The sequence below is a fragment of the Prionailurus bengalensis genome, chromosome B1, assembly GCF_016509475.1.
Source record: "Prionailurus bengalensis isolate Pbe53 chromosome B1, Fcat_Pben_1.1_paternal_pri, whole genome shotgun sequence".
Taxonomy (NCBI): Eukaryota; Metazoa; Chordata; class Mammalia; order Carnivora; family Felidae; genus Prionailurus; species Prionailurus bengalensis.
This window is the reverse complement of record NC_057344.1, coordinates 148,882,918-148,895,958: the sequence shown is the minus strand read 5'-3', so window position 1 is coordinate 148,895,958 and position 13,041 is coordinate 148,882,918. Positions and strand designations below refer to the sequence as shown.

The following is a 13,041-nucleotide window of genomic DNA, read 5'->3' as shown; positions in this document are numbered from 1 at the left end:
GCTAAAATGAACAAATCAGGAGACTATAGATGTTGGAGAGGATGTGGAGAAACGGGAACCCTCTTGCACTCTTGGTGGGAATGCAAACTGGTGCAGCCACTCCAGAAAAGTGTGGAGGTTCCTCAAAAAATTAAAAACAGATCTACCCTATCACCCAGAAATAGCACTGCTAGGAATTTACCCAAGGCATACAGGAGTGCTGATGCATAGGGGCACTTGTACCCCAATATAGCAGCACTTTCAACAATAGCCAAATTATGGAAAGAGCCTAAATGTCTATCAACTGATGAATGGATAAAGAAATTGTGGTCTGTATACACACTGGAATACTACTTGGCAATGAGAAAGAATGAAATATGGCCTTTTGTAGCAATGTGGATAGAAATGGAGAGTGTTATGCTAAGAGAAATAAGTCATACAGAGAAAGACACCATATGTTTTCACTCTTATGTGGATCTTGAGAAACTTAACAGAAGACCATAGAGGAGGGGAAGGGAAAAGAAAAAAAAGTTAGGGAGGGAGGCAAACCATAAGAGACTCTTAAAAACTGAGAATAAACTGAGGGTTGATGGGGGGTGGGTGGGAGGGAGGGGAAAGTGGGTGATGGGCATTGAGGAGGGCACCTGTTGGGATGAGCACTGGTTGTTGTATGGAAACCAACTTGACAATAAATTTAATATTAAAAAAAAAAGAAAAAACCAGGAGTAGAAACACCAGTCCATGCTGATGTGGATTGTCAACCTGCATACTTAAATACACCTTGTTCTTTTTTTTTTTTTTTTTTAACGTTTATTTATTTTTGAGACAGAGAGAGAGCATGAACAGGGGAGGGGCGGAGAGAGAGGGAGACACAGAATCCGAAACAGGCTCCAGACTCTGAGCTGTCAGCACAGAGCCCGACGCGGGGCTCGAACCCACGGACCGTGAGATCATGACCTGAGCCGAAGTCGGATGCTTAACCGACCGAGCCACCCAGGCGCCCCAAAAGCACCTTGTTCTTCACATACCATAGCTATAAAGCATCTACTGTCTATAAAGAAATAAACACATAAGTACCCATACAAAAATTAGCTATATTTTGAGAAGTATGTTCATTTGCTTCTATTGTACTACATTTAAATAGTTAATTCTTCATTATATAATATTATTTGGAATGATGCATTTTGGTATCAAGTTCTAAATACTCCTTTAAGCAACAATGTGTAATAAATGTTTTATATTCCTGGGGTGCCTAGCTGGCTCAGTTGGAAGAGCATGCGACTCTTAATTTCAGGGTTGTGAGTTCAAGCCCTTTGCTGGGGGTATAGATTACTTAAATAAAAACAAACAAATGTCTTATACTCCTATTTTATTTTTGTTATTAATTTTTTTTTAATGTTTACTTATTCTCAAGACAGAGACAGAGACAGTGTGAGCGGGGGAGGGTCAGAGAGAGAGGGAGACACAGAATCTGAAGCAGACTCCAGGCTCTGAGCTGTCAGCACAGAGCCTGATGCAGGGCTCGAACTCACACACTGTGAGGTCCTGACCTGAGCCGAAGTCAGACGCTTAACTGACTGAGCCACCCAGGTGCCCTTTATACTCCTATTTTAAACAGACTAATGAGTATAGTGTCACATTTTTTCTAAAGTTTATTTATTTTGAGAGAGGGAGAGAGCAAGAGCGGAGCAGGGGCAGAGAGAGGGAGAGAATCCCAAGCCTGAGCCCACGAACTGGGTGATCATGACCTGAGCTGAAACCAAGAGTCAGAGGCTTAACTGACTGAGACACCCAGGCACCCCACAGTGTCCTATTTTCTTGATGACCTTGATTTACTTTGCAAGCATGCAGCATAATATAGCTTCCTTTGATAAGGCCTTATGTAGGGCTGACGGTTTCCTGCTATGCCCTTCTAGCATGTTATTTTGCTGTTGCACTTCAGATTTGTTGAAAGCACCCTGACCTCCCACTCTTGCTTTTATAATGGCTTCTGCATTCATGTATTTCTAGGCAATAAAGAAGACTGTAAGGAGAAATTCATAACCAAGCTTATTATAAAGTCAATAAATAGCCATTTTACAGAAGTTGTTGGGTTCATGTATACAATATATGGGCTATAACCACTACATATCAACATTCAAGGCCTTTTATTTTTTCTGTCTTTGTTCTCATCTTCTGAGTTCTCATTTCTCACTTTAGAGTTTTCATAATAAACCTATGTGTTATCAGTCAAGGTCCTGTCTCTTTCTTTAGTAATACCAGCATTCCCAGAGAAGAAAAAGAATTCTCAATTTGAAGGGGTAGCAAAATTTTGGGTGAGGAAGAATGAAGATGGTAGCATGCTCATGACTGGCTGGGTACTCCAATACCCTTTTTAAAAATATATATATATTTATTTATTTTTGGGAGAGCAAGAGAATGGGTGCTCATGAGTGGGGAAGGGGCAGAGAGAGAGAGAGAGGGAGAGAGAATCCAAGTAGCCTCTGCTCTGTCAAGCACAGATCCTGACTCAGGGCTCAATCCCATGAACTGTGAGATCATGGCCTCAGTAGAGATCAAGGATTGGTCGCTCAACCTACTGAGCCACCCAGGTGCTGCCGATACCCTGTCTTATCTGCAATTCCAAAATTCATAAAATCTGAAATGCTTGGAAAACAAAGTATTTTTTTGAATTTAGTGTAAACTTAACCTGATCTAAAGTTAACAGTCTTTATCCCATTTAATGTGAAATCTGTTTCAGTGCAAAATAGCTGTGTATTGGATTTAACACCTCTGCAGGAGGATGAGGGATGGTTACATAACATATGTACCACACTACTGGTTTTTTCCAATATATATACACATATTTATTTTTTATTTTATATACATCCAAGTTAGTTAGCATATAGTGCAACAATGATATGGGGAGTAGACTCCAGTGATTCATCCCCTACATATAACATGCAGTGCTCAGCCCAACAAGTGTCCTCCTTAATGGTCCTTGCCCATTTAGCCCACCCTCCCACCCAGAACCCCTCCAGTACCCTATTTGTTCTCTGTATTTAAGAGTCCCTTATGTTTTGCCCCCCTCCCTTTTTTATTTTTTGTTTATTTTTGGGAGACAGAGAGAGAGACAGAGTGCAAGCAGGGGAGGGGCAGAGGGAGAGGGAGACACAGAATCCCAAGCAGGCTCCAGGCTCTGAGCTCAGAGCCCTACGTGAGGCTCAAACCCATGAGCTGTGAGATCGTGACCTGAGCCAAAGTCAGGGTAGGGGGAGCCTTACTCCCCTTAACCGACTGAGCTACCCAGGCTCCCCTGTTTTTATGCTACTTTTGCTTCCCTTCCCTTATGTTACTCTTTTTTGTATCTTAAATTCCACATATGAGTGAAGTCATACGATATTTGTCTTTTCTCTAATTTTGCTTAGCATAACACACTCTGGTTCCATCCATGTTGTTGTAAATGGCAAGATTTCATTCTTTTTGATTGCTGAGTAATACTCCATTCACACTACTGTTCTTCTGAAATCCAAAAATGTTTGCATTCTCAAACATCTGGTTACAAGGGTTGCAGGTAAAGGATTGTGGACAAAAATCAAGAAGGTGATTTTAAAAGTGCTTTTGTCTCTTACTTGCATTATACACAGGTTTATGTAGGAAAATGGGAAATTATGCTGAACTTGATGCCAAGAAAGGTAGGTTTCCCTGTTTCTCCCATCTACTTTGTCTTTTTAAGGAACACTTTTTTTTTTTTTTTTTTTTTTTGGGACAGAGAGAGACAGAGCATGAACGGGGGAGGGGCAGAGAGAGAGGGAGACGCAGAATCGGAAACAGGCTCCAGGCTCCGAGCCATCAGCCCAGAACCTGACGCGGCGCTCGAACTCACGGACCCCGAGATCGTGACCTGGCTGAAGTCGGACGCTTAACCGACTGCGCCACCCAGGCGCTCCAAGGAACACTTTTAAGCTTTGAGGGACTCAAGTTCTCACAGCCAGAAACTGGCAGAGCTGAAATTTGAAACTAGTCTTTATAGTTTTCCACTGCTTAACCTCTCAATCACGGCACTGTATTACTTTTCTTGTGTGCCTTTTGTGGAAACCACTCTTGGCTATTTCTGCTCCTCAACTCTAAACATCTTTATCAGATCCATCTGGGATTTCTTCCTCTTCTTCGTCTACTTACCTCCTATTTGAAGGTCTCAGAGACTAACCCTGCCTTACTCCTGTCGGTATCGCCCAATACCTTTACCATTTCATGGGGTTCCCCCCATGCTTGGATGTGGAATATAATACCTAGTGGCTTCCCCAGGTTCCTTGCCATCCCTGATAACAAGCATTCAGGCTTTTTTCATTTCAAGGATCCTTCTGGTAATTACTATGCGGATAAACAAAAGTAATAAACATAAAATAATAACAAAATAATTATAAGGAAGTTAATGATTTTTACTGTTTTTATCCTAGAGTTACCCATGGATTCACATTTTGATTTCTGCCTTTTCTTAGAATGGATTCACCATTACACCACTTCTGACTCTACCATTAGATGCATTTCAGGTCTGATGGTAATTTCAAGGTAACAAAGAGTAATAGGGCGTTTGGTTTCCGTAGACCATTTGAGCCCAGGAACTTCTAGATGGCATAGTGCCAGCTTACCAGATCTTTACCAAGATTAAAAACAAATTGTAAAGAGTATTCCTACACTGCATCTGTTGCCAGCTAGATAAGTCTTCTAGCAGAGTTCATGGCACATAGGTAGGCATTCAAAAATTCAACATTTACTAACTATGTGTCAGGTATAGGGAATGCAAAATTAAACTATCGTATTGCCACGCTGAACAGAAACCTACGTGGTATGGTAACGTCTGCATAGCATTGTAGGGGCAGGAAAATTTTCCCTTCTTACGTTTTCCATTCTTTTCCTGGTCTAGTAATTAAATTGACATAGGATAAACAGGAGGAAACCAGATTTAATTACGGCACATACAGGACCTCCATAAAAATAAATTCAAAGGAATAACCAAAGTAGGTCATTGCATCTTTTAGACAAAGAAACAATAAATTAGTGAAGAACTGACAAGACAAAGGGGTTTGGGCTTGGGGTAGTAAATTGGTAAGTAGCAAGGTCTGTTCATAGGCCTTCTCAGCCCTCAATTCCCTATTTGGCGATAAGGAGGTCTGCCCTCCTGATACAGGGAGGGCACCTTTTACATAGATTCATCTGCTTTCAGGGGGGACAAGGGAGGGGCAGAGTATCCTTGCACTATTTCTAAAATTCCTTTATTTCGAAATTATCTGTATGCCATAGTGGCACATTTTGGTGTGACGTATTCTCTATGAGCATAAAAGAGACTCAAATCAAACGGGACAGGGGTTTGAGACATCAGGAAAAGCTTGCTGTGTAGTGGCGTCTGACTACGTAAATTCCCAGGCCAGATCCACTTACGGACTTTGAGACTTTGCACAAATAGGTTTCTCAGTGCCTGTTTCCTCACTGATAAATCGGGCTAATGGTGGGATTTCCTGCACTGGGCTGCGAGGTAATTCAAGAACAGCGCTCGAAACAGTGTCTGGCACGCAGTAAGAGTGCAATACACTTCCTGAGGGTTGGGTTGCCCGCCAGCACTTAGCCTGACGTAGCCTGACCGTTGTCCTCGGACTGGACTACACGGGTAATCCGTTTGCTTTTTTCTACCATACACTGCGTCACAGCCAGTTCTGTTCCAGATGCTCTGTTTATTTCCACACGACCCGCTGGAGAGGCGAACTCTCCGGAGTCGGGGCCGGCCATCCTGGTGACGAGAGCGGATGGCAACCCCTACCCTCGCTCGCCCTCCAGCTTCGGCGCTAGTCCTCCGGAACCGCCACCCCCGGGTCCTGGGAAGAGGCGCGTCGTCGCGCGCGCCGTCCCGCCCTGTGCTCCTGCGTGACCCGACGTGCTGGGCGCGCACGCAGGAGCCCCGCCCGCGGTGGCCAAGGCCAAGGAGCCGCTAGAGACTTTGCCAGCTGGGGAGACGGAGGGGGCGTGGCTTCCCCGCTGGCGGGCGGTCGCGGCGCAGTCCCGCCCCCGTCGGCAGCCTCCGCGCGCCAAAATCAAACCCCAAGACCCGCGGTCCCGGGTACTTGCTGCCGGCGGGAGCTCAGCCTGCGCGTCTAGTCACGTTCGGCAGTGGCGCGAGCCCCAGCGCGCGCACCTGTGGCCGCCTCCTAGCCTTCCCTGTTGGATGCACTCGGACCACCACCAGACTAGAATGGCCACCCCACCTAAGAGGAGCTGCCCGTCTCCCGCGACCGGCTTTGAGGGGGTCCGCATCAAGAAGATTGCCATCGAAGGGAACATTGGTAAGGAGCCTCGGGAAATGTTGGCCCCCAAGCAGGGGGGCTTCCCCTTAGTGAGGGCTTCCTTCAGGCCTGTGTGGATGCGGACAGGGCCTCTACTTCCCTTCCCTTTCCCTTCCCAAAACGCATTTTGCCCTGTCCTGCCCTGTTTCCCTCCCGTGCTCCGAGGATCGTCGCAGCCTCCGGGCGTCAGGCGGTGGTGCATGCCCGGGCATGGGGGCCTCGAAAGGTGCACTTTGGGCCCGTTTCCTCCTTTTGTTGGGATCGCGCAAGGGAAGGGCTTTTTGCTTTTTGTTTTTATCTTGAGGCTGTGTTAGTTCTGGAGGTGTAATTTACATACATTAAATTATCCTTTTAGGTGTACTTTTCTATGAGGTATGACAAACATATAATGCTGTTTTACTACCACCATGGTCAAGATTCAGTACATTTTTATCACCTCAAAAAGTTCCCTGGTGCTCCTTTGTCGTCGGTTCCCTCTGTATTCCTGTGTCTTGGCAACCACTGATCTGGTTTCTAAGTTTTGCCTTTTTCCAGAATGTCATATAAATGGAGTCAGAGTATGTAGCCTTTTGTGCCTCCGTTCTTGTATTTAGCATATTGCTTTTAGATTTTTTCATGTTGCTCAGTACCCGGGATTCGTTGTCTCCCCACTTGGGAGAATGAAGAGGTGGACACAGAATAAAATGAGCAGCAGGCAAAAGTTTATTAGAATCTAAGATTAGAAAGGTAAGAATTGCAGAAAAGCTCTCTTTACAGAGAGGGGCATTTGCAAGTGAATGCCCAGTCTACTGTAGGCAAGGGTCCTTGTTTTATAAGTTCTGGTTGCACCCTCCCCCCCCAACCTTCCCCCTTGTTCCTTCTCAGGTTCTACCCTTATTGGCTAGGCAACTAAATGCCTAGTCATTACTTTTTGAGTGGCTTGTTTCCATTGTGTGGGAGGTGATCTATGTATGGCCATACTGTTCCTTGTGGGTCATATGTTCTAAGGTCTACCACTTACTTTTAGTCACATCTTTTGTCAAATGCCTGAGGGGAGTAGGTGATGTCTGTTACATTTCTTAAGAGGAACTCTACACCTCAGCCAGTCTGCTGTGGTCAGACACTCCCAGCATTGTTTTAAAATATGTTTTTCCCCACGCAGTGACCTTCAAGTCTTACTTAGCCTCTCCCTTTCTGCCTACTGAATCCCATCTTCTATTATACTTGTGTCTGTAGTTCTCTTTTATTGCTGAGTAGTATTCCATTGCATGGATATACCACAGTTTATCTCTTCCCCAGGTGTGAACATTTGGATGGTTTCCAGTTTTAACGCTTAGGGATAAAATAGCTATAAACATTCCAGTACAAGGAAAGAGTTTTTAATGATCTTAATATCATGGAGCTCCTCACCCCTTCCCCCACTTCCAAGTAAACATTGGCTTATGATTCAAAGACCAGTGCCCTTTCTGTTCCTAACCCGGATGAGGGCCGACTATACCATGCATATCATTTTACAAGGTACATCTGAACTTACATTCTTCTGTATTTCCTACCACAGGAAACCTATGCCTGATACTTCCTGTTCTGATAGAATTTTTTTGGCTCCAAGTTGGGTACTGGCCATTCATGCATACAGCAAATGTTTTTGAATTCTTACCACATTCAAAGACCTTGTACTTCTTTAAAAAGACCAGGCAAAGTAGACGCTTTAACAGTATTCCTAGTAGAAAATATCTGAACACACCCTCAAAGACGACATCTTGTTGCATTGCTCCAGTATTAAGGCATCAGTGGAAAAGATCCATATAATAGATTCTCATTTCCTCCTAGGATACATTCTTTGAAGGTGAACGTTTACTAGTGTGAGTCCTTATAGCCACTTATTGGATAAAGAAGAACATATATAAAGGAGGAAGTAGTTGAACAAAGCCATTTCAAGAGTAACTTTGAATGAACAACAACATCTCCTAGATACCACACTGAATTAATCCTCTTCCCTTCCTTAAATCCAGTTAAGCAACATATATCTAGATCTACCTAAGCATCTTTAATCTTCCCAGCACCTGAATCATTTCCTAATGTGTCACCCCATCTCCATCTTCTCTTACCTAGCTCCAGAGCAGACTTTCTGTATATAAATGGAATTGTGTTACTCCCCTGCTTAAAATTCTTCTCTGACTTCTCCATTACCTACACTGGAAAGAGTTGCAAACTGATGCCTTGCATTTGCACAATAGTGGCTAGCATAGACTTGAAAAAAAAATTTATTTAAGAACATTTTTTTTAGAACGTTGGAAATATTTTATTTTTTAAAGTTTATTTGTTTATTTTGAGAGAGAGAAAAGGCATGCACTGAAGGGGCAGAGAGAGACGGACAGAGAGAGAATCCCAAGCAGGCTCCACACCACCAGCATGGAACTGATGTGGACTGAGCCCATGAACCGTGAGATCATGACTTGAGCTGAAATCAAGAGTCGGACGCTTAACCGCTGAGCCACCCAGGCGCCCCTGGAAAACAAATTTAATGAATTGCTAGCATTTAACATTTTTGAGATTTGTTTTTGAACATCTAGATTCTTGATGTCTTGTATGGTATCTAAAGATCTGGTAACACTGGGCTTCTGTTTCTGTAAGATAACAGTTTGCTATTTGGATGTTGGATGAGTTGTGTTCCAACTTGTCTTGTCTTCCTGACACTGAGGTTTGTTAGTTGTTGTTAATGTGCTTGCACTGCTGTTCCTGTCCCTTCCACCTTATTTGCCAGTCCCAAATAAGTAGAAATGTACAAATGGCTAATATGTGTGTAGAAGAATATTTTGTGATTTCTAGAACTTGAACTTTAACTGGTCATTTTAGTTTATACTCACGTAACTCATCTTCTCATGTTTTCTGTTACTATAATGCTCCCTTCTGTTAGATTTATGGAGGCCTTACCTGCTTCTTTTCATATTAATAGTTTGTACAGATGATTTTTGGATCGTAATGCTTGTTTGCCATTAGTAATTCTGTTAGGTTCCACATGACTTTTTAAAGTTATTAACGTCAGTGTCTTTGGTTCTTGTTCTCCTTTGCTTTCATAGAATATTAATTTATTAATTAGCTTATTTTTCAGCTCCCTACTTTCCCCTCAAAAGTTAAGGAACTAGAGGGGCGCCTGGGTGGCTCAGTCGGTTGAGCGTCCGACTTTGGCTCAAGTCGTGGTCTCGTGGCCCGTGAGTTCAAACCCCGCGTTGGGCTCTGTGCTGACAGCTCAGAGCCTGGAGCCTGTTTCAGATTCTGTGTCTCCCTCTCTCTCTGACCCTCCTCCATTCATGCTCTGTCTCTCTCTGTCTCAAAAATAAATAAACGTTAAAAAGTCAAGGAACTAGATTAATTTGGGAACTACAGGTAACTGTTGTTACTCTGCTTGAACTAAAGAGTAATTTTAAAGAGTAACTGTTTTTGCTCTTAAAATTTTAGAGTATGACCACATGAAATTTTTCTATTTATAGGCGTGTCAGAAGAAAGCTGAATGCTCTAGCTTTAAGTGCTTTCAGATTCTGGGCCCCTGGGTGGCTCATTCGGTTAAGTGTCCGACTCTCTGTTTTTAGTTCAGGTCATGATCTCAGGTTTCCTGAATTCGAGCCCCACATCTGACAGCACAGAGTCTGCTAGGGTTTCTCTCTCTCTCTTCCTCTCTATGCCCCTCCCCCACTCTGTCTCTGTCTCTCTCCAAATAGGTAAATAAACTTAAACAAATTAAAAAAAAAAGTGCTTTCAGACTCTGGGTGATGCCTGATTTTTTAGTACATTCCTTGGATCCTCTTTTTGAACATCATATTTTCCTTTCCTTCCTCCATCTAGCTCAGTGAATGTCCAGTGATCATTATATATGCTTCTGCTTACCATTCTAAATGCTTTACAGTCCCTGTAATTACTCTCCCCATACAAAATCTGTGGTCACCAGTGTTTTTCCCGTGATTAAATCTAGTGATCATCTAGTTTATCTTTAAAAGTTTTTCTTCTGTCCTGTGGTGATAATATGACTTTGTGTTTTGCTTCTCAGCAGTTCTTTGTTCTGTGTTACCTTCTTATTGGCCCTGACCCCTGTCCCCACTCCCTGTTTTAGCCCTATGTGTGATCCTTTAAAGTTCTTCTGGTTTTTCTTCTTTTCTATTGCCTAGATAATGTCCTAGGTTTGAATATGGTTCTTCACATCAAAGGTAAGTTCTTTTTGCCCTCTTTGAATCCAGCTTATAAAGATGAGGAAGTTTTCCTTGTAAGCTTGCAGAAGCTGCAGCGCCTGGGTAACTCAGGCCCTTAAGCATCCGACTTTGGCTCAGGTCATGATCTCGTGGTTCATGAGTTCAAGCCCTGGGTCAGGCTTCATGCTGACCGCTCAGAGTCTGGAGCCTGCTTTGGATTCTGTGTCTCCCTCTCTTTCTGCCCCTCCCCTTCACACATGTGCTCTTTCAAAAAAAAACATTAAAATTTTTTTTTAAAAAGCTTTCAGAAGCTGCTTTTTTTATATTTTTTGATCTGTGTGTGTGTGTGTATGTGTAATTCTATATACATACGGACAGAGAGAGGAGAGAGACACACACATTATGTTGACCAGAGATGCCTAATATAAACCACATTTGGTGACTTAAGATAGAAAGGGTGTGGTGGTCATTAGGAGTATTGGTACACCCTGTTAAATTCTAGATCAAGACTTCCCCTACTATTTAATGGAATGTATTCCCAGGTAATGTTAAAGTAGTGAATATAATATGCCCTGATTATACCTGAACTATTTCCTTTATTTTCCCTCCTAGGTGTTTCAGAAACTAGTGAATGATCAGGGAGAAGCAAAGTACAACATGTTTTTTTTAAGGATTGGATAAAGTGCACAGAACCTTTAAAGTGAAGCAGAAAAAACATGGCTATTGCTTGCTTATAGGGGTGCTGTGCAAAAATGTTTTTATAATTTCTGTTAGACACTATGGCTTAATGTCATATAGTGTCATATGATTCGTGTCATATAATCATATTATTTCTCATTCTAAAGCTCTAGGTTTTGGATGCATCTTTATATTGATTTTATAGTTCATTTGGCCATTTTTAAGTTGGTTTTAGATAGGAAGGACGTAAGCTTGTTTGTAAACTGAGAAAATAGAGCAAGTAGAGAGGAAAATTTTGAAAATGCAAGAGCCTGTTATTGTCACTGTACTCATAGCTTGTTTATCACAGTGGTTTCCATAAAGAGGGTATTACTACTATTTCCATTGTATTGTGAAGAAACAGGCTTACAGAGATTCAGTAACTTGCCCAAAATCACATATCTAAGTGGAAGAATAGTTTTAACTATTTTCCGCAAAGTTGTCTCTAATTACTTGATTAAGGAAAGTGAGGCTAGGACTAGGATTTTTTTTTCTGCTGTAACACCTTGCCTACAATGTCACCAGGTTTAAAATTCTTCTGTTCCATGGCTTTGATAAACTAAAAACAGTAACAAACAAGTGTCCATAATACAAGTGGGTAGGGACCCTTTCAGAAAGCAAATCTAAGAGAACATTTAGGAAATTGAATATTTTTGTTTTTTTATATTGTTTGCTAGTATAAATTTTGTAAAAGCTGATGACTGTTTTGGCTTTTTTTTTTTTTTTTCTAAGTCTCCTTCTTCAATTTTCCTTTTCCTGTCACAACAGCTTCAGGGAAGACAACATTTGTGAATATCCTTAAACAGGTCTGTGAGGATTGGGAAGTGGTTCCTGAACCTGTTGCCAGATGGTGCAATGTTCAAAGTGCACAAGATGACTGTGAGGTATGAAAATAAAATTAACTAAGTAAAGTAAAATTCTTTTGCTTTAGAGGACCAGTAGTATTTAACCTTTGGGTTTTTGTTTGTTTTCCCTTTTCCAATAAAATTTTCAAATCTAGCTTTAAGTCTGTCTCTTCACCTTTATATATGGATGAATGTGTGTATGTGTGGGGGGAGGTACGTGTGTGTGTGTGTGTGTAAACATTCATTGAGTGATGCAGTTAAGATATGTGCTTCATTGCATCCAAGTAGGATTATAAGTTTTTAAAAATTAATTAAAAAGTCAAAAAATCTAATTGCAAATTAAATTCCTTGAGTAGATTTTTACATTTTGTTTAAAAACATGCAAACACAGAAAACAAAGACAAAAAAACCTACCCAATAACTTTTTTATTAGTTTACCTTTTGAGTCTTTTATATGTATTAGAGAGAAGCATTTATCTCTTATTTGTTTTACTTTTCATTCTTGCCAGACTTTCACCCTGGACACAACTTTGAATTTCCCAGCACTTTCCATTCTACATTGCAAATAAGAAAGAAGGAATAACAGTTAGATTTCATTTTTTATGGCAAAATTTTTATATTGTATGTGTACGAAGGAAAGGGATCTGATTGCTAGGACTTTTGTTTCTGGAGAAATGAGAATTGAACTTGAAAGTAGGATAGTAGAAATCATCAGAATGGAAATGTGTGGTAGAAACTTACTTTGTTAGAATTGAGGAAACAGGATTGAACAAAAATGTCTATTGTTTAAAGTTTAGCTGTTGGTATGAGGAGTCTGGGAATAATAATTGAGTATTTAAAATGTAAATCATTAGCAGGATGCTCTGTAGAATTTGAGGATATATGGTTGTGAATAACCAAAAATATTTTCTCCCATACCTATTTGCCAAGCATAGTTAACTTTAACGTAAGGGTGTGCTTAGAACATTCTGATCCTTAGAATAATCCAGGACTGAATCTTGAAGAGACTTCCTTTCCATA

General features: G+C 41.6%; 1 protein-coding gene across 2 annotated transcripts in view; it reads left to right on the top strand.

Moving 5' to 3' along the window:
• The first annotated feature begins 5,975 nt into the window (after positions 1-5,975).
• Positions 5,976-13,041, top strand: part of DCK (deoxycytidine kinase) — a 34,002-nt gene continuing 26,936 nt past the window's right edge. The window contains exons 1-2 of one of the 2 annotated variants that reach the window (XM_043572516.1): positions 5,976-6,296; positions 11,945-12,060. In XM_043572516.1, coding sequence (XP_043428451.1) covers positions 6,179-6,296; positions 11,945-12,060 — 234 coding nt within the window. In that variant the 5' untranslated portion in view covers positions 5,976-6,178. The remainder of the gene's footprint in view (positions 6,297-11,944; positions 12,061-13,041) is intronic. The other variant, XR_006296173.1, reaches the window with a different exon arrangement.